This window comes from Mastomys coucha, unplaced genomic scaffold (assembly GCF_008632895.1).
Source record: "Mastomys coucha isolate ucsf_1 unplaced genomic scaffold, UCSF_Mcou_1 pScaffold21, whole genome shotgun sequence".
In the NCBI taxonomy this organism is placed as follows: Eukaryota; Metazoa; Chordata; class Mammalia; order Rodentia; family Muridae; genus Mastomys; species Mastomys coucha.
The window spans coordinates 188,424,658-188,446,996 of NW_022196904.1; the positions used below are offsets into that span (position 1 = coordinate 188,424,658).

The 22,339-nt window shown below is 47.5% G+C and overlaps 1 protein-coding gene across 3 annotated transcripts in view; it reads right to left on the reverse strand.

The window, feature by feature from the left end:
- The window catches only part of Afap1l2 (actin filament associated protein 1 like 2), a 97,499-nt gene that overhangs the window by 36,247 nt on the left and 38,913 nt on the right, over positions 1-22,339 (reverse strand). For all 3 annotated transcript variants that reach the window (XM_031390807.1, XM_031390806.1, XM_031390808.1), the window contains one exon: positions 703-831. In XM_031390807.1, the coding sequence (XP_031246667.1) occupies positions 703-831 (129 nt within the window). The remainder of the gene's footprint in view (positions 1-702; positions 832-22,339) is intronic.

A 22,339-nucleotide genomic window follows, 5' to 3' on the forward strand; every position in this document is an offset into this window, starting at 1 on the left:
ACTGGATTTCATACTTATGGTCTGTATGCTGTATTATATGTTAATTCTACTGTAAAAATGGTAGAAAATTATGAACTCATGATTCCGTAATCGACAATCTTAAAGGTATATCTTCTTCTCCCCACAGGCTCCATAATTCTAGTCAACTTATTTAACTCTGTGGTCTGAGTGCCCTGTGTGGGAACAGCATCTGCTGCATAGGGTTGTCTTGAAGTTCACACAGTTCATACAGGTAGTCTCCTTGGCCCTCAATATTCATAACAACTTCCTGTCTCTTTTCTTCTAACCAGCAGGGAGAGGGCTTTGAACATACTCTGCTTAAAATCCCACTTGCTGGCTGATATGTGAAGTGTTTAGAGGGATTCCAGCCAAGTCGGGTTACCAAGGACCACTGTTAGGAGCTAAACTGCACCTCCCTGACCCCCTCGATCCCACTTCGCATATTAAACCCTAGTCTCCAGGGCCTCTGAATTGTTATTTGGATGTGGAGCCTAAAATTGAGGTTACCAGGGTGAATCCTAGTTGAAGATGGATGGAAGACACAGACACACACAGGTGGCTGTGTGAGATCACACACAGGACAGGGACAAAGTCCTCAGGAAGAGCCAGCCCTGCCCACTCCTTGCTCTCAGGTAGCTGGTCTCTGGAACTATGAGAGGGAAGCTCACACTGGACCGCCCGAGGCCCCAGGCCCACACTTACTGCTGCTCTTGGTGTAAAGCCGCAGGAGCTCTGACAGGCCGCTCTTCTTCAGCACAGCTGCGCTGCTCAGGTTCTCCTGGTCTAGGACCTTGAGGAAGTCGTCCAGCTCTGTCAGCAGCTGCTCCAGGGCTAGAGATGAACACAGAGAGCGAGTTCAGTAAAGGCTTCCCTGCGGACCCAGACATCCCACTGAGGACCCAGTAGGAAGGGGCTCCATAGAGGCCTGGGAAAAACACTGGCTTGGGAAGGTTCTTTTCAGCTTCAGAGTCTTGGTGGGAGAAATATGTGCCCTTGAGTTTAAGATAGACAACCTCAAAGGGAGCCCCAGGCCTACCCTCTGCTAGAGGAGTGATGATATTCTGAGGGCGTCATCACCTTTTCCTATGTCTGCCATCACAGAGTTAACAAGGAGAAGAAAATACCCTCCAAAGGCCTTTGCTGCCTGCTGAGCAATGGCTCGGGCAATGCTTATCACTCAGTGCCTCAGTCTACCACCATCAGAAGAGCTTCTGCCTGCAGTAGATGGGAGGTCACACAGAGCCCCATAACTGGACAGCATGCAGAAAATGAGAGATTTTGGAGCCCTCGGTCCTAAATGGGGTACCTTCTTCAAACCTCCCCCATTCAGGCTCAGGGAGCTATGCTAAAGAGGAGGCAGAAAGACTGTAAGATCCAGATGGATGACTCCAAGGAGACAGCATCTTCCAGACACAAGACTGATACAGACACTCACAGCACTATGGTAGCACTCCTGGGCCTGTCCGGGTCCAAGCCAGATAGAGTTCCAGTGCTAAGAAAAGCAAGCACAAGCTCCCATCCCTAACCAAGAAGGCATCTCCAACTGACAACTGCCTGCTGAGGAAAAAGACAGTTTTCTGTAATGGAGTCTCACTGGGTATACTGGCCACACTTAGAGGCAGGCCCCACACTCAGCAGAAGATAACAAACTCAAAATGAACTCAATGGTACTGTTCTAGATTTGGAGGGTAGGAGCGGGGTAGGGGGTGTCTCGCTGCTTTGCTTGGGCATTGTTCTATCTTACCAGTCTCTTGCTTGTATGTTACGGTTTCTGTTTTTGTGTTTTTATATGATTAGTTCATGTGAATGCATATGTGTGTGTATGTCTGTGTATGTATGTCTCTCTCTCTCTGTGTATGTGTGTGCATATATGCATGTGTTTTCTTGTGCTTTTGTTTGTTTTTATTTTTAATTCTGGTTTTGTTGCCTGTTTCTTTTCTACAGAGAGGGGGCGGGGAGGAAGAAAAAGAAGAAGGAGAAGGAGGAGGAGGACGAGGACGAAGATGAGGACGAAGATGAGGACGAAGATGAGGACGAGGACAAGGACGAAGAGGAGGAGGAGGAGAAGGCGGCGGCGGTGGCATAGATTTGGATATGTGGGGAGGTGTGAGAACCCAGAAAGAGATGAAGGGAAATCATGATAAGAATATATTACGTGAAAAAATATTTTCAATTAACAAGGGGGTAAAAAGAGTTGCTGGACTCCAAGGCTGGTTCCAGTGTGGATACATAGCCCTCTAAAATACAAACCTGTTCATGGATGTGTCACAAAACGGCTTTTCCTGTTTGTCATGCTCACTGGAGTTGCCTGTGACAGTGTGTATGTGTGCACACCTCAAAAAAGGGCTCTGCATTTAGCTTACCCTCCAGAGTACCCACAAAATGCCCAGTATTTACCGACTAAATGAAAGAACGAAAGAAAACAAATGCACTCATTTCCTATGTAACAAAAGAACTCCACAGCCGGAATACAAGAAAAACCAATTCTGTCCTGGGTCAGAACTGAAGCGAAGCCACTGAAAACCTGGCATGTCCCACCTCATAAAAACACTGGAGCAGGAAGGCTTTCCCAAAGGATCCACTCTGTTTCTACTTTGTCTTGTCATGCATGCACACACAGATAGATACATTCAGACATACCCACCTGGCACCTGGGCCTCACGAATGCTGGGCCACCGTAACACTGAGCTATGTATCCTATGGCTTTTCTAGCTTATAATTCTCCTTTCGATTGCTGTGACCGAAGCCAACTTACAAAGTTCACTGAATGGACCACTGTTCTAAAACTTAGACCTTAGATTATCAACCACTGGCTCTTGCATTCCTTGTGTCCAACCTGAGCTTTCTGTCTTTATGGACTACTTTATCACCACCACCACCATCATCATCATCATCATCATCATCATCAATTTTTCAATATAAGGACTGAATCTTTAGCATCACACAAGCTAAGCAATCATGCTACAAGCTGAACTCTATCCCTGTCTCTTTTTACTTTTTGAGACAGGGTTCCACTGAATTGCCCAGGCTGGCTTTGCACTCACGCTGTTGCCCAGGCTGGCTCAGATTTGAAATCCTCCTAACTCAGCCTATGGAGTAGTAGCTGGGATGGCCCAGGTTGTGTCAACCAGGGCTGGCTTGGGCCACACTTTAGCAATGTCCTCTGGGAGCCAGTGAATGGTTGGAGAAAGTCAGGTTGCTGGAAACCTGAGCTTCTTAGTTTTGTTTTTTTTTTGTTTGTTTGTTTGTTTTGTTTTGTTTTGTTTTTTTGAGACAGGGTTTCTCTGTGTAGCCCTGGCTGTCCTGGAGCTCACTCTGTAGACCAGACTGGGCTTGAACTCAGAGATACACCTGCCTCTGCCTCCCAAGTGCTGGGATTAAAGGTGTGCACCACCATTGCTCTGCAAAACCTGAGCTGCTTAACAGCCACAACTGCCCCATCTTCCTAGCACTGCTGATCAGACCCATGGCCACACCAATAGTCATCTTCCTAGCACTGCTGATCAGACCCATGGCCACACCAATAGTTTATAAGTGACCAGAGAGAGACGGGGGACGGGGAACACTGGGCACACCAGCAGAAGGCAGTGCAGAAAGATACTTCCAGGCAGTCAAATGTCTACACGAGGGAATTAGACAGAGAAGCCATCACCACAGGGATGGAAGGACCCAGCATCCATCCACAAGCCTTGTCACTGGACATGGCTCTATCATCAGCGTCAGTGGGGCCGCTCTGCTGGAGCCTCTAGCTTGCCCCACCCCCAGCTTCTTAAGGTTGGGAGTCACAATATTCTCATCCACAGTGACAGTGTCACAGGACCTAGGTGAATGGGCGGAGGTGGGGCAGCCCTGGAAATGGCGAGATGGTGTTAAACAGAAGGAGGGATGGGAGCAAAAGGACAGTTATCCGATGACACAGAGTGAGTGTGGAATGCCTCTAACCCAGCCTGGAACTCTGGCAATCTGAAAGCAAGCCTGGCCTGCTATGGAGTTAACAAGAACTTAATCAGGGTTGGTGTGTGCTGGTCCCAGAGAGAGATCCCTGAAATGAGAGGCCTTCACTGGGGTGGGGGGTGGGGGCCTCTTGCACTCTGAACAGCTATTCACAACCTTCCATCTGCTGAGACTACGATGAGCTCAGAGGAGAAGCCTGCAAACCAATGATGAAGGCGAGCAAAGAGATCTCCCAGCCTTGCACTCGGCTCTGCCGGACAGGAAAACTGAAAGGGCTTTGCAAGGGAACTGGGGTCTAGGTTGTGTTTTCCCTGAACTTCTGGACCTCTCAAAGAGGCCAGGCCTCTGCGGCCATCTCAGTCCCTCGGAGAGGAAAGCAGATGACACTGGAAACGAGTCCTCACTTCCTCATCCCCAGCCTTTCTCAAAAGTTGCCCGGTTTCTGGAAAATGGTCTTTGTTTACGTCTCGCACAAGCAGATGCAAACTAAGCCAAAGGGTACAACGTGTGTGCCTGGCCCTGAGGAGCCAAAAGTAATTCAGATAGCTCCTCAACACCCAGGGGGTCATCTATTGAGCATCCAGGGTAAGAGCAGACTAATATAGGAATGCCCTCAGTGTGCCAGGAATGCAGAGGACTGGGGTTAGCAGGGAGAAGGGACCAATTGGTCATTGATGCAAGCATAGAGCTTACTGGGCAAGTGACTGTATCTCAGGCACACAGAGCGTGGGGCTTGGTGGGGAACTGGCTTCAAAGGAAGAACATGAATCCTAGAGCCAAAACTAAAGGCATGGAGCAGAGCTGCTCAAGAGTGCTCTTCCAGAGTGGAGATGAGAAACTCTGAAGACAGGGAGAAGGGACCAACGGGTAGAGAGACCAGTGAGACAACTACCCAAGTACAGATGGGAATGATGAGGGGTTGACGTAACCGGAACGGATGGGCACCACGCCATCAGGCGTACCCTCACGGTCTCTAGTTCTCACAAGTACTTTGCAAGAGAAGTGTGGGAATAGAGCGCTGAGGCTGGATTTTAACCCAACTCAATTGCAACCCCAGCGAGTAGTGACAGTGAGTCCAGGTTCAAAGGCCTTGCCTTGCTTCTGCAGTGTGTCGGCAGGCAGTGTTTCCATCGAACTGCGATGGGTGATCGGAGTTACAGCTTCCGAGTCCTGCTGCCTTACAATCAATAAGCAACGGTTCACAGAGAACAGAGCAGAAGAGGAAGGCTGGAGGAGGCCCGTGATGGGTGGAGCCAAGGGATCAACCTCTTAGATGTAGCATCTACTAAAGAAGCCAAGAATCTAAGAGGCACAGTGACCGCAGACATGTGCACTATGGCACTATGAGCAGCAGACATGCGCCCCCACAGACAGTGGGACTGGAGGCTGAGCTTCCGGACCTGGCAGGTTGCGCCTGGGCTGGACACAGCAGTACCCACTTGCTCTGAGAACAACACTGACACCTTTTTCCCCTAGAACATTTAGGGGAAGTGCAAGCATTAAGAGAGACATAGCTTGAGGAAACAAGCCTGAACGTCCATGTGAGACTCTGGGGGCCGGCATGCACTATTTCCCTCCTTTTCTGGATCCACGTTACAATGTGCTCAAGTGCTCTCTCCATGAAGCCACAGGTGATCAGCTACACTCAGCTCTCTGCTCTCTGGTTATCCCGAGCCATGTCAGGTCAGACATAAGCCCCTTGTGGTCAAGAGTCAGGCTTAGTCCTATGAGTTACTTTTCATGGCACTGTGGGAAAATGTCTTTGCGTACAACTTAGGGAGGGAAGGGTTTGCTTTGAGGGGACAGTCAAGGCAGGAAGGGCTAGGGCGGCAGGAACTGAGGTCGCTGGTCACATGGCATACACGGTTGGAAGCAGAGAATGAAGAGTGTGGTATTCCGCTTGCCTCTTTTCCATTGGACTGTGCTAGTCAACACGTGGGGTGAGCCTTCCTCACCCAGTTACACTGTCCTGGAAACACTCAGATAGGTACCCAGATAGACTGTTTCTATGGTGTTTCCAAGTCATTATGGTGACAAGATCACAGATAGCTAGTAAGATGCAAAGGACCCAAGAGGCGGCCAGCCTTCCTCCCCAGACATCTTCCAGGGCTTTGACTACAAGCTCTTGGGACTAACAATCAACAGAGGCAACGCTCCAATTTGCACCAACCCCAGTGACATTCTTCAACCCCCAGGGCTCAGAGGGCAGGCCAGCCCTCAGAGGAATGTGGCTGTTCCATTGAGGCTCGGGGACCCTGCTCATCACATTTCCCTTCGCCCCCCACATCCCCCACGTTTTCATTTAGATTTCTTCCTTGTCCTTTGGTGGATGAAGGGGAAATAAGAACATAGTCATTCTGGAAACTGTAGGCCCTTGTGTGGGCTTTCCATCTTGGCTCTGTTAAAGTTCAGGGTTGTCTGCTCGGGGTGGTAAGTCATCAATAAGGTTCTTGTTTGGGACTTCAAGGCCTACGCAGAGCTAGACTGTGCAACTGCCCGATTCATCGCCCTCCTCCTCAGAACCTCCCCGCCCCCAGCTGTCCTCAGCCCGGGTAGTCACTAGGTTCCGAACTGAAAATGTCCCCAGCACACCATGCCGGCTGAGCCTCTTGGGTTCCCTACAGTCTCAGGCCCACTTTTATTTATACAGCTGCTTTAGCCTAAGAGCCATGATTCAGTCCGACTTTCAAACAGCAGACTAAGCAGCCCTGTTCTTTATAAAAACTATACTCCAGAAGGACGTGCGTGCATTCTCTTCCTGTCTTGCAGAAGATTCCCAGAACCAAGCCACCAGGTGCAGCATCCTTGAGAATATAATAATTGCTGTGGGCCAAGGGGAGCCGGGAATGCTGGGAAGGATTCCATGAGATGCTGCAGCATCACACAGAGGTGACTGTGAAGCTGCTCACGGGTTCACTGTGAGCAAAGGACCCCCAGGTTTGCAGGGTAGGTCCCCCGAAAAGACACCCCTTCACCTCACTTGAGAAGAGAAACCAAAGTCCAAACAATCTGCTCCTTCAAAAGTGCCAGGAATGAACCTACTGTGTGTGCCCATTAACAGGAAGTGGAACTCCTTTCTTTCTTCTATATAGTGTATACACATACACAAACACACACATACACATGACATACTTTCTTCCATATAGTGTACACACACATACACATATACACACTCACATACACACACATATATACGCACACACATACACTTTCTTCCATATAGCATACACATACACACTCACATACACACACATACACACACTTACACACTTTCTACTATATAGTGTACATATACACATATACATACAAATACACACTTTCTTTCATATAGTATACACACACATATTTACCATCTTGATGGTGTCACAGTTTACAGTTTACAGATCTCTGGCATGAAATATATACTGTTGCACAACTATCACTATCTAATTCTGGGACATTTACTGTATCACCCACAGCAGAATCCCACTCTGCAGTCATTTCCTTCTCCCTCCTTCCTCCAGCCCAATACTAACCCTTCCATCTCTGTGGCCAGCCTGTTCTGGATAGAGTGTATGAATGGGATCAGATAACGTGTGGCCTCCTGTATACCTTCTTCCACATAACATCATGGCTTCAAGGTTCTGTGTTGTGGCAGGTGTAAATACTGTCTTCTTATGGAAATGTAATTCCATTCTGTGGACTTATTACATTCTGTACATCCATTCATTGCTGGTGAGGGGGTGTCTTTTTTTTTTTTTTAACAGGGATAGTTTATAGAGATAAAACTCACACCCCATGCTACTGTACCAAGTTTGGCAAACAAACTTAGCTGCAGTGGCCACTAGCAGTCGAGATACAGCACAGAGCCGCCACTCAAGAATGAGTCTCAGAGGGAAACCTTTCACTATGCCCAGGGCATGGGAACTGCTTGACCTTCAGAGCTCAATTCCTTCAGCTTAACGAGAGGCATCCATAATCCACAAGGCCACACTGGAGATGTGGCTGCACTGTGTGGTACCCAGGGTTGATGTGGAGACCTGGTGGGCTCCGTGTCCATCCCTCACAGAGCTGCACACTCAGTAAAGAATGCAGATTTCCTCCAAAGAGGAAGGCTGCTCTCCAGTCAAGGGACGCTGAGAAGTCTGGCCCTTTTCCTTCCTGGGTAGTGTTCTGTTTCAAGCACGTCAGGCAGCTGTAGGCTTGCCCACTGGCTCTTATACATAAACCAGAGGCTTCTGTACCTTCACACAGTGAGTTGTCTCAAAGGCACCTCACTGTTGATGTTCAGTGGCTTCCCTGTCTCAAGCACAGTTACATTTTGTCACTCTGAGACATTCACACCAAAGGCAGAAGGCACATGCACTAGGGACTTTAAAACCTCCTTATGCCAGGGTCCACCTCTAGAGATGTGCTCATGTGGTGGCTTGGGGCTTCAAGAACTTTAAAAGTTTCCCAGGTGCGTCTAAGGTCCCTGTGGGGCCATATGACTGAATAAATGAGTTCACTAAGAGATAGACGATCCGCTTTGGGGTCAGCCTTTTTACTTCATAAAAATATTTATACACAGTCCCTTCAAACTGCGCAAGTCAATTCTGATTTATAGATAGAACTTTGTAGATCCATGCTGGTTACATGAACTCAGATGCACTTGCAAATATTTTTCTTTTTCCTTTTGGACAGAAGGATGTAGTAAGACAAGGAATGAAGATGTCTCTGTGTTTACATACTGCCCGACTCAGCTCTCTATTCTGCTGGGCAAGTGGAAGCTTAATCCTGCTGCTGATCATCCCGAGGTTTCCCAGAGGGCCCCTCAGTGGACTTGGAGCCTAGGGAACTGGGTCAGAAGTGTAAATAGCTTTCTCCAGCATAAATACCCCAGGAGTCATTCTTTATCTCAGGCTCCAAGAGGAGGCTGAGGGGAGAAGGGCTTTACTAGCAACAGAATGCTCCGTTCCCCACTGGGCTGACCTTCCAGGGTCACGTGACCATCATTTTTGCAAGATCTGTTTTTTCTCACCTATCTTTTGGGTCTCATCACTGAAAACACTTTCCTTATGGCTCACCCTCAGCGTCCCCAGATTAGCTGAGCAAGCATGGGGGAGGACATGGGGCAGATGCTTATTGTGGCTCACAGCACTGGAGAACCAACTGGAGTTGCTCACAGCAACAGGCCTCCCTTAGGAGCAGAGCCCCAACCCCAGCCAAGGAACCAGCTGGAACACCCAACCCCAAAGACTGGGCCCTGCAGAGACTGACATGGAAGCAACTGAAGACAACACAGCAGACACAGAGGCAGAAAGGACTCTGGGCCGGCTACCACGGGACCCTGCAGCATGCTCATTTACCCAGCCAGCACAGGCTATCTGGTGACTCAGTCTGCTGACTCACTTTGCCCCATGAATAGAGAGGCCCTGGAAGCTCTGTATGGGCAGGGACCACATATGTTCAGGGTTGGCTTCCACCACTATGCCAAAACAGGCCTTTCTGCACAGTCAGAAAACAACCGTTGAATACCATGCCAACAGACAGACATAGACACACACACACACAGACACACACACACACACACACACACACACACACACACACTCCTCCTAATATAAAAGGTTAGATGGGTTCTTTCAGCAGCCTAGGCAAAGACTTGCCAATCTCTGGCAAGGGGCCTGCCCTGGTGGCAGGTGGCTTAGAAAGACACAAGCCATCTTGCTCCTAACATGGCATCCTGAGGACTTTCTAAAGGGTATAGAGGGAACCAGGAGAAGCAGAGCTATACACTCCCTCTTCAAACTCTCTGGCCACTCAAATGTAGGATACTCCAGGTCTCCGTGACCTCCAGGGTCAGACAAGGAGGCCTTTGTCCCCTCCCCAGTGAGGACATTCCTGAGATGCACTCCACCAAACAAGCAGAGTCTTTCAGAGGGTTTTTTTTGGGGGGAGGGAGGGGAGGTTGGGAGTAGTGGCAGGGGAGGCACCGAGGTTTGGCTGGGTATCCCTTCACCGGACAAAACACAAAACAGACACAGCCCACCTCGGTCTCAGAGCAAGGTGGCTGGATGTCAACAAAGTCTGGGGAAGATTGTGTGGAAGCAAAGCTGGAAAATGATCAGAGAAGTTGTTATCTTTTGGAGGAAGAGTTATGGGCAATCTGTCCTTCCTTCCTTCTGTCCTCCCTTGTTCCTCAACACAGGGGTGCATGGAGAGAAGAGGAAACCTCAGTAGCCACTGTAGTTTCTGTTTGATCTGTAAGCTCCAGCTTGTCCCGGTTCACTTGAGTTAGAGAAAAGGGCAAAGAGAGGGACCGAGAAGAGCAGCAGCATGCTAACTTAGTGCCCCTCCCCAGAATCCAGCTAAAGTAACTTGAAGCCACTGAGCTAGCTACGTGCTGCTTAGGACTCCACCACCAAATCAAGATCAGACCCCCAAACCCAACTGCCCTGCCATGGACTCAGCCAGACAGGAGGCACAGGTCTCCGTCTCCCTCCCCGAGCTCCCATTCAGTATCCAAAAGACCCCAGAGCAAAAGCACTTTCTTCAGGTGCCAAGGAACCCAGGCAGAGAAGCAGGCCTCCTGGGTCCCCAGCTGCTTTGTCAGGCCTGAACTGGGGTGGCCATAGACCCTGGAGTGCCTCTCATGCTTGCACATGGAGGAGGGCCCTGGAAGCCAGCTCCTCGACTTCAGGGTACCGGGTCTTGAAGGACTTAGCCCCACTGTGCTTTGGCCTCCATGTTTGTAAGATAGCATTGGTGAAAAATGCCCATCACAAGACAGATCTGAGGAGTGGAAATAACCCACACAGATGTTTATGTCAAAGGACACACTTCGGCCGTAAGGTAAAAAATCCTAATTTCACCTCTACGATGATATTAAAAAAACTCAGTACACTCTTTTATTGTATTTATCATTTTGTGTGTGTGTGTGTGTGTGTGTGTGTGTGTGTGTGTCTCTGTCTGTCTGTCTGTCTGTCTGTCTGTCTGTCTGTCTATGAGCAAGGGTGTTGGAGCCCCTAGTACTAAGTTTTGGATGGTTATGACCTGCCTGACACAGGGGCTTGGAACTGAACCCTGGTCCTCCACTGAACCCTCTCATCCTCTAGCCCCTCCCAATGCTGCTTTAAACACACACGTGTGTGTGTGCGTTATAATTTCAATAGAGCAGCTTCCCAAAGGTCACTGGTGATGGCCCCCATTTGATATTGCAGGACTACCAAACCATTCTAGCAGAGGGCAGTAAAGACAGTGTGAGATGATTTTTGGGCTAAGCCCACCCATAAAGCCCCCTTCCCAGAAACTCGCAGTACAGAGGATAGACAGACATTTGTCAAAGCTTCCTGTGGCTCGGGACAGGTTTCAACAGGTTAAAACTAAAAGAGGGGGTGAGAAGTGGGGTGGAGAGGTTGTACAGTGGTTTTGCAGAGGACCTAGGCTTGGTCTCCAGTGCCCATGTGATAGTTCACAACTAGAGTTTATAACTCTAGTTCCAAGGGACCTAGTGACCTCTTCTGGCTCTGTGAGCATTAGGCATGCTCATGGTGCACACACACACATGCAGGCAAACACTCATATGTATAAAATAAATAGGAATAAATCTTTAAATCCTAAACTGACCCCAGAAGCAGGTAAGGAGAATCAGAGTTGACACCAGGCTGGAACTTAAGCAGCTGCTGGGTCCTCGTCTGTCTTCTCCTCACATCCCTCTGACTGCCTCTGCTCCTGCCCTCTCTGCCTTCCACAATGCTTCCCTGACTAAAGAGCAAGCACAACACTACAGATATCGCTGATCTGAAACGAATAACCCATGACTGTGTGCAGTGGAAGCATGTGGCTGCCTCCTCTTCCCCAGCATCCATTCCCAATGGGAGCAAGGTTCTGGATTTGATCTTAGCTCCACAAACAAATGGGGGGCAGAGGGGGGAAAGGAAGGGCAGTATGCACAAGGCTCCAGGTTCAATCACAGAGAAACCTAAACACCAGTCATGAGTCATCCGGGAAGCCCATCCCCCACTGTGTTAGTTACCCCTTTTGTGACTGTGACAAAGTATCATATAAAAGCAACTTACAGAGGTTCTCTTGGCTCACAGTATAGAGAAGAACCTGTCGTTGTGGCAACAAGAGCCTGAGGCAGCAGGCCACATTACAATCATGGCCAAGGAACAGAGAGAGATGAATGTTGGCGCTCAGTTCGCTTTCTTCCAGTCCATGCCCCCAGCCTACAGGTTAGCACTGCCCACATTCAGGGTGGGTCTCCCTAGTTCCATCAAACCATTCTAAAATTACCCCTCATAGCCAGTGTCTTAAATAGGGTTTCATTGTTGTGAAGACACGCCATGACCAAGGCAACTCTTATAAAGGCAAACATTTAATTGGGGGCAGCTTAAAGTTTCAGGGTTTTGGTCCATTATCATCATGGCAGGAAGCACGGTAGTGTACAGGCAGACATGGTGCTGGAGGAGGAGCTGAGAGTTCTACATCTTGATCTAAAGGCAGCCAGGAGGGCAGAGGAAACCTACCTACCTACATAGAGACACGCTTCCTATAACAAGCCCACACCTCCTAATAGCGCCGCTCCCTATGGCCAAGCATTCAAACCCATGAGTCTATGGAGAACCTACCTGTACAAACCACCACAGCCAGTATTGTCCTCCCATGGTGGTTTGAATTCCCCTCAGATTGACAAGAGAATCGACTGTCACGCCCGCAAACACCACATGTGGTTTTCGTAGAACCAGAATCTTCGCCCCTGATGCCACAGGCAGCCACAGAACTTTGAATCTAACCTAACAGGGTGTCCCATTCCAGCAGCCAACGATTGGCTTTGGAAACATGGTCGGAGCCAAGCCAAGGGACGTCCATTTGGGAGCTACTAGAAAGCAGGCAGTTCTGTACTCGTGGTCAGCCTCAGGCCGCTGTGGCCATCTCAGGAAGAACCTAGCTAAAGGGGAAGCAGACCCTGGGGAGTCCAGAAAGTGTGGTCTTGACACAGATTCAGCTGCCTCTAAGGAGTTTGTCTGTTCTGTCACTATGTGTAAACAGGCATCTCCTCTGCTTGTTTCAGCCAGATTGGATTTCCTTCCAAAGTGAACTACCACAGCACATTTCTGGCCTTGGACTGCGCCAGGCAGTCTTCATATGAAGTCCCACTCTATCCTGAGAGATAGGCATTATCAAGTCCGCATCTGAATCCAAAGGAAACTACTCAGTCCTCGAGGGTCATAGCTCAGGATCAGCAGGTCCTTCCAGCCTCATCCCACCCAGCTGAGCTTGTTGGACACTGGGGAACATTTGCTTAAAACAGATGACAGGGGGGCTGGGGGGGGCTCAGTGGTAACTGTGCACTTAGCATGCCAGAGATTCTGGGTTCAAGTTCTAGCATCCCCCAACAAAACAAATCAAGAGGCTACATGGCAAAAAAATTCAAAACTAATCTAATAAAAGCAGTGTGGGGCAAGATCCAAGGTGGGGGCGTGGACAATTTGAGAAACTGGGACTACAATGTCACCAAGACCTGAGATGGGAAGGTGACCTGAGGACAACTGCAGAGAATACTAAAGCTTCCTTAGAAATAAGAGAAATTATACAGTCCAGTGAAGAGCAAGGCTCCCAAAAACGAGTGTGTGTGTGTGTGTGTGTGTGTGTGAAAAATACTATTTGAAACCTTCAAAGATCACACATTTTAGAAATGTTCTGTGGTATAGCTTCCTCTAGCAGGGCCTGAGAAATGTCTAGGAATTGAATATTCCTACAGCAAAATACACAAATATTTGTACTAAATAAAATAAACAAATGATAACCTTACCTCATTACTTTTGGGATGAATTTGTCTCCACATTTAAGAAAACAAACAAACCCTCTTTTGATCAGTCTGGGGTTCTGGGAACTAATGGGGCTGTGGACCTGGGGAAGGGTGTTAGTTAGCCAACAAGAAGCAACCACAAGGTCAGACGGATTGTTTTGGTTCACGGTCTGAGGGGATACGGCCCACTGTAGAGGGGAAGGCAGGGTGGAGACGGCTGAGTAGTGGCAAAGCTCGCAGCTAGGACTCAGCGATGCTCACAGCTTGATGGAATGGCACACTTAGTGTACGGGAAGTGCAGCTGGATTATAAAACCTCCCTCTACTGACCCTTCCCTGCCTTCCAAAAAGAGCAGTATGAGCTTCAGAGCCAGTGGTCAAAAATGGCGTGAGCCCCTGGGGGACACTGAACATTCAAACCAGAACAGAAGGACTTCTCGGGATCCCTTCCTATCAGGAAAACTACCTTTTAAGGCTCCCACATTCTCACTGTTGAGGCCTCAGTGGATGATTGTGAACCAGCCTTTAGTTTTGGGGAACTAGGGCTTTGCACATGAGACACACAAGACAAGAACTCTGCCACGTAGCTATGTCCCCCCTTCTTCTTAAATATTCTAAGGGTTTTACACATTCAATTTTTGAAGTTTATTTCTCTGTGTGTGCATGCATATGGACATCAAAGGACCACACTGATTTTCTTTCCATCATGTAGGCACTGGGGACAGAACCCAGATGCCCATCTCATCAGCCCCTCTTTTTGAAACAAGGTCTCACTGAGTGCCCCACACTGGCCTTCAATTTGCAATCTTGCCTCAGCCAATGGACTAGCTGACCTGTGCCATGAGGCCCAACTCCTTACCATTCTTTCAGTAGGTAAATGTGAAGCCATGAGTAGGGAATTTACAGGGCTGTGGGTAGGGTCCTTCAATAATGCCACCCAAATAAATTTTGCTCTTACCTAAAGCTCATGCGAAGATACATCTTGCCACATGTAATGATTAAGTACATGAGATATGGCTATTCCGAACGAAAAAAGATGGAATTTTGATAACATGTTGAAGTAAAGATGTTTGTGATGTGTTGATTAAAAATAATGTGACAATTTATACATTTAACTTCTCATATACAGTGTGAACTTGCACGTGTATGTATGTATACATGGGCACATTTGGTGATTTTACATTTTATAGGTCAGCACCGGTATAAAGCCTTCACAATAGACAGAATATTTTATGGTTGTTATTTTGTGCTGTGGATTAAACCCAGGGCCTTGTTCATGTTTAACATTCACAACTTAGAAGGAACAACATGGTGTGGGGGTTAGGGGGAAAGGTCATCTTTTGAAAATAAGTCAATGTGCATAGAGGGATTCCCTGAAGCTGCACAGTGAGTTTGTAGAAATTTGTAGCTAATTCACATTTCCTATCCTGAAATCACTGCCCACAGCCTTTCTAATGCTAATCATGAGTCCCCCTTCATCCCAAAGAATCATTCTTTAATACAACATGGTGTGTGTGTATGGGGGGGTGTCATCTTTTGAAAATAAATCAATGTGCACAAAGGTAAAAGGTGCCCACAACACGAGGAACTGCATTAAAGGACCACAGCATGGGGAACGTTGAGAACTGCCATCCTAGACAAAGGCTATCGCTTGTTCAGTGTACTGGCTGGTTTTGTGTGCCAACTTGACCCAAGCTGGAGTTATCACAGAGAAAGGAGCCTCCCTTGAGGAAATGCCTCCATGAGATCCAGCTGTAAGGCATTTTCTCAATTAGTGATCAAGGGTGGGAGAGCCCAGCCCATTGTAGGTGGTGCCATCCCTGGGCTGGTGGTCCTGGGTTCTATAAGCAAGCAAGCTGAGAACCCAGGGGAAGCAACCTAGTAGCAGCACCCCTCCATGACCTCTGCATCAGCTCCTGCTTCCTGCCCTGTGTGAGTTCCAGTCCTGACTTCCTTTGGTGATGAACAGCAATGTGGAAGTGTAAGCTGAATAAACCCTTTCCTCCCCAGCATGCTCCTAGGTCATGATGTTTTGTGCAGGAGTCCAAACCCTGACTAAGACACTTGGTTACTGGGATACTTGTGCAGGCTTTGCTTTGTTCATATGCACAGGGGCAGTGTTCTTCCTGGAGTCATTCTCAATGAAACCCTTGAGGCCCTGCCAAACAACCAACTTAAAGGTACCAGAGTTCTGAGCTAGTTCATAATGTTTTGTTTCATATTTCAACCAAAAGAAATTGCTGATGTACAACTGCAGATTCTCTAGCTCGTGTCATCCTGGGGAACATTTTATGGTTGTACTTGATTCTTCATTCAAATCTCCCCCTCCACACCTTTTCCTCCTCCTTTCTCTGCATGGCCTCTTCTCCCTGAAACTCTGTGTCCTCCAGCCCCGAACACCCTGAAATGGACAGCAGCCACCATTCCTATTCTGTAACCACACTGTGTAATGTGACACGTGTGGGTACCCCACTCTCTGTAACCACACTGTGTAATGTGATACCTGCCAGTCAGTACTCCATTCCAAATTGTCCCCTTGACCTTAATGTACCAGTGTCCCACAGAGTGATCATCATTTCAGCAGTCAATATTCCCTGTCTGAACTCCCAAATGCAACTCTTTCTTCTTAAAGGTTTATCTCAGCTTTAATTACATCTCTGTCTGTGTGTGTATTTGGGGTGGGGGGTATGCATGCATGAGTCCACAGGCATCAGATTCTCATGAGAGGTTGTGAGCTGCCCTGTGAGTTCTGGGAACTGAACTTTGATCCTAGTCAGACATACATGCTCTTAACCTTGGAGCATCTCTGCAGTCTTTCTTGTTCAACACGTTTCCTAACAAGTTGTTCAGCGGTGTTTCTCAGGCGACAGACAGATGAAGAACCAGTAGTCCATTCAAAGATGTGTGGAACACCTACTCTGCCTGCCAGAGCCAAGCTAAACAATGAACGAGCAAGGACAAGTAGACAAACCCTTGTGTGGGTTCCCTTCTGTAAATGTCAAATGTCCCCCCACAGGCTCCTGTGTGAGTGTCTCATCTTCAGCAGGGAGCACTCTTTGGGGAGGTTGTGGAATCTTGGGACTGCCATCTTGCCAACACAAGTCAGCAGCTAGGGTGGACAGTGAAAGGGATATGACTCTGGGGTCCAGCCTCGGCTTTCTGACTCCTGATCTACCGAGATGTGAACAAGCCATGCTCCACGCTCCTGCACCAAGGATGGAACTGTCCCAACCACCATACCACCCCTCCATGATGGACCTGCTAACCCGTGAGCCCGGATAACACCCCTCCCCTTTCTTAGATTGCTTCTGTCGCATATTTGATCACAGGGATGAAGAAGTAACCAATGCAGCTGCTCTCCAACGTCAGAAGGAACACAAACTGTCGGGCTGTCGTGGCGCACACCTTTAATCACGGCTCTCCTGAGGCAGAAGCAGGCAGATCTCTGAGTTCAAGGTCAGCCTGGTCTACAGATTGAGTTCCAAAACAGCCAGGGCTATACAGAGAAACCCAATCTTGGAAAATAAGAGCAAAAGGCAAGTAGTGATTCTCTCTGCACATCACACAGTAGTGATTCTCTCTGCACATCACACAGTAGTGATTCTCTCTGCACATCACACAGTAGTGATTCTCTCTGCACATCACACAGTAGTGATTCTCTCTGCACATCACACAGTAGTGATTCTCTCTGCACATCACACAGTAGTGATTCTCTCTGCACATCACACAGTAGTGATTCTCTCTGCACATCACACAGTAGTGATTCTCTCTGCACATCACACAGTAGTATACAGTAGCGCTGCCTTTGTGCTTGCTTTTCAAATAAGGTGCTTGAAACTGAAGACAGAAGATTGAAGCTCATTCTGACCTTCCATCCACAGCTTGTTCTCCTGTGGACGACAGGGCTTAGTGCTAAGCCTCTTTGATAGTGACCTTTTATTTGTTTTAAAAATTTCTACCTTAAGCCCCAGTAAGTAGATTTCTGCAGTCCAGGCATCAAGCTCTGGAGTTGGCATCCCCAGGACAATCCAGTTCTGAATCCCAGCTTTGCTGAGGGGTTGCTCACTCAGAAATGAAGCTGAGCTTCATTTTACTTTTAAAAATGATTACTGGTGTGTCTGTGTGCCTGTGCCTGTGTGCGTGCATGCCTGTGTGCGTACATGAGTATGTATGTGTGTGGGGGGGTGAGTGAGTCTATGTGCATGTGCATATATGCATGTGCACATGTGTCTGTGTGCCTGTGGGTCTCTGTACCTATGCCTGTGCCTGTGTGTATGCATGCCTGTGTGTGTGCATGAGTACCTGTGTGTGTGTGTGTGTGTATGGGGGGATTAGTGAGTCTATGTGCATGTGCATATATGCATGTGCACATGTGTGTGTGTGCCTCTGCATCTTTGTGCCTGTGCCTGTGTGTGTGCATGCCTATGTGTGTGCATGTCTGTGTGCCTGTGCCTGTGTGCGTACATGCCTGTGTGTGTGCATGAGTATGTATGTGGGGGGGGTGAGTCTATGTGCATGTGCATATATGCATATGCACATGTGTCTATGTGCCTGTGGGTCTCTGTACCTATGCCTGTGCCTGTGTGCATGCATGCCTGTGTATATGCATGCCTGTGTGTATGCATGCCTGTGTGTGTGCATGAGTACCTGTGTGTGTGTGTGTGTGTGTGTGTACGGGGGGGGGGTTAGTGAGTCTATGTGCATGTGCATATATGCATGTGCACATGTGTGTGTGTGCCTCTGCATTTTTGTGTCTGTGCCTGTGTGTGTGCATGCCTATGTGTGTGCATGAGTACATGTGTGAGTGGGGGGGGTGAGTCTGTGTGCATGTGCATATATGCATGTGTACATGTGTATGCCTGTGTGTATGTGTGTGCGTGCCTGTGGGTCTGTGTGCCTGTGCCTGTCCATGTGCCTGTATGTATTCATGTGTGCATCAGTGGGTCTGTATGCCTGTGCATGTGCATATGTACATGTTTATGTGTGTATGTTTGTACATATGCACATGTGTACATGTGTGTGTATGCATGTGTCAGTGGGTCTGTGTGCCTGTACATATGTGTATTTGTGTGTGTGTGTTTGTGTGTGCCTGTGGGTCTGTGTGTGCATGCATGTGCCATGGAGCCTGAATAGAGATCAGAAGACAACTGTAGAGTCAGGTGTCTCTTTCTGCCTTTACAAGGGTTCCGGGCATGGCACTCCTGTCTGATAGGCATTCAGGATAAGTGCTTTTATCCACTGAGCCATCTCACTAGCCCAAAGCTGAATCACAGAAAACAAACACACAGAACCTAGAAACGAAAGTGCACACTTCTGCCGTTTACTCTTCTGAACATGATGTATCATAAACAAACACACAACACATTTATATTGAACAATTTCCTACTGAAACAATGAAGATACAATTATGCATGAATAACAAGGAAACTCGTAAGTAGCCAAGAGAGAGGAGAATCAACTCACAAGAGCAAACTGCTTTGATTAATAACAAGGCCAGGCCAGGTGTGGTGGCCATGGTACCTTCTCCCAGGAGTAGAGGCAGTAAGGAGGAGTTCAAGTCCAGCCTGGACTAAAACTACAAACAAAGCAATGACAATAGTGATCAGTCAAATGAGGACCAAGGTCATCTCACTTGGCTTGGGTTTACAATACACCTATAGGTATGTTTATTATACAGTATGTACATATGTATGTATGAATGTATGTGTGTTCGTGTCTATATATGTATGTGTATGTATGTTTGTATATGTATGTATATGTATGTGTATATGTATAAATGCATGTGTTTGAATATGTGTATTATGTGTGTTTATACTTATGTATATATATGTGTGTATGTTCGTATATGTGTGTATATGTATGTACTTATATACATGTGTACATATGTGTGTATTCATGTGTGTTTGTATGTATGTATGTATGTATGTTTGTATGTATGTATATGCATGTGTATATGTATATTCATCCCTTAGATAAAGAAACAGATCAGGTTAGGTAACTTACCCTAAGTCATATAACCAGGAAAGCAGACATGAATTCAAATCACTCTGATTCCTCCCACCACAGCTTCAGCTGTCCTCCCTTGTCATGTTTTCATGTATAAAAAGTAAAATGGGAAAACAGTAAGCCACTATGATTTGAAATAGTGCATAGAGGTGCAGGTGCATCTAAAGGTCACCATGTGCTTTATTACCAAATGCAGAACAATTCTGCTAGTCCATTTCCATCCAACTCATAATTACATCTGATGAGACCAACCCTCTGAGAACAGTAAACTAACAAAGGCAGAATGAGAGAAAGGCGGAATGTTGCACAGATGTCGTCGAGGTTTCTGGTGCCTGGCACTGGGTTATTAAAGTACCTGGTGAATTGGCCAATTACATGGTGATTATTTGCTAAGCATGGAGGGCCAAACTGCAAAAATGTAACTACTTTCCTACGGGCTTTAAGATAACTTTTGATATTACAAAGGCTAAATGACCTTTTAAAAGTTTGCTAATGAAGGAATTCACCACTCAAATGTATTCTGTGGATCCACGTGTAAGCACCACTGAGCCTCTCCATGTAGCCGCTGGGAAGGACAGTGGGCAGGAGGAGCTGAATAATCCACAGACTGTGCCACTAACAACTCCTGTAGGCATCTGGAAATGAAGCCACTTTCCCTCCCTGTGTCTGGCCATTCTTGGGTTAGTGTGTATACAGCAAGCTACAACTGTCTGGAAAAGGTGAAGGCTGGCTAGGGTCCAGTGCGTTAATGAGAGCTTCCCTCCAGCTATAGTGTTATCTCGGCTGACTTGGTTAAGCCAGATCAAAGGACCCCAGGCAGCTTTCACTGCACAATAACTACCATCTTACCTATCTTGTTTCTTACCTATTAAAAAAATTGTACCAACACGATCAGGGCCAGAAGCAAGGGAAGCCAACAGAATCTCAAAAGAAAACGTCACACTGCTAAAGCCCTCTTTTAGATTTCTGTCCTGGTGTCTCCAACCCTGTTCACTGGGTATAGCTCCACCAAGGACAGCAAAGTCACATGCTGGACACTGCAGTCTCACTAGCTAAGAATAAAGAACACTTGCCACCAAGTATGATAGCTGATTGTACATATCAACTTGACTGAGCTATGGGGTACCCAGACATTTGGTCAACTGTTACTCTGGGTGTGTTGTGTGACCATTTCTGGATGAGATTAATATTTGAACCAATGGACTTTTAAGGAGACGATCCTTCCCAGTGGGGCTGACCCTCCTCTAACCTACTGAAAATCAGAATTGAACAAAAGACTAAGAGCAACCCCTCCTGCCTGGCTATCCTGGCTGAGACACTTGTCTTCGCCTTTGGGCTTGAAGTGGATGGAAACTTGGCTCTTCTTAGGTCTTGGAGACAATTTTTTGTTTGCTTGATTTTGGTTTTTTGTTTTTTTGTTGTTTTTTTTTTTTTCTGTATATTTGAGCAGCAGCTCTCCTGGTTCTCAAGCCTTGGGACCCCAAGCAAAACTGTGCCATCCACCCAGGTGGCAAGTCCCACCTGAGTCTCCAGATGGCTGGCTGCAGATTTTGACATTTTGCAGCGTCAATAAACCACATAAGCAGATGCCTTACCTGTTCCTTCCTCATCTCAGTGGGATCTTACTAGATGAAGATCTTTCTAGAGAGTTATCCTATTGTTTGGCCCTGTTCCTCTGGGGAATCTTGACAAAAACAAGAGCTTTTACAAATAAGGGGATGTACTGCTCACAGTGACATAAACTTAGACAAAGGTAACAACATCTACATGGCTAGGACCACTCTCCTGAAACCTAAGAGCTCCTGAGTACTTGTGGCAATCTGAGTAAGAGTGGCCCCCATCGGCTCATAGACTTAAATACTCGGTCACCAGAGAATAAAGTGACATTATTTGAAAGGCTAAGAGATATGGTATTATTGGAGGAAGTGGGTCACTGGGGGTGGGCCTTGAGGTTTCAAAAAGCCCATTCCAAGCCCAGAGTGTCTCTCTTCCGGCCACGTGAGAACTCTCGGCTACTTCTGCAGCACACTGCCATGCTTCCCACCATGATCATGGACTCAACCCCTGAAACTATAGGCCAGCCCCAGTTAAATGCTTTCTTTCACAATAGTTGGCGTGGTTAGGGTGTCTCTTCATAGCAAGACTGTAAGACAGTACTTTTCTCTCCCAAGCAAACGCCAACAAGTATAGCTCACATTCCCACAGACCCAGACAGTCTCTGGCACAGAGGCCCAGAAGCGCTCACAATGGTGGCTATGGTTATCTGTTGTTCTTGTTGTCTCCACCAAGAAAACACACAAACATTGGTACAATGCGCTCCCTCATTTACAGATGTTCACCTTCTGGTGAAATCACAGGACCAGGAGTCAGGAAGTAAATGTGCACAGGAAATACCGGCAACATCCTGTCCGAGGAGGTGTGGAGCTCTATCGAGTCGCTGTGACACCTTACCCAGTCTTGATCTGGAAACATCAGTGAGACCATCTAGAGAGCGTGCCCAGACTCAACACCTGATAGGCTCCTTGTCCAGAGACAACGTCAGACAAACCTCAAACTGTACACTTAGGGACAGCCGTCACTCAAGACAACATGACATAAGATTGGGGCA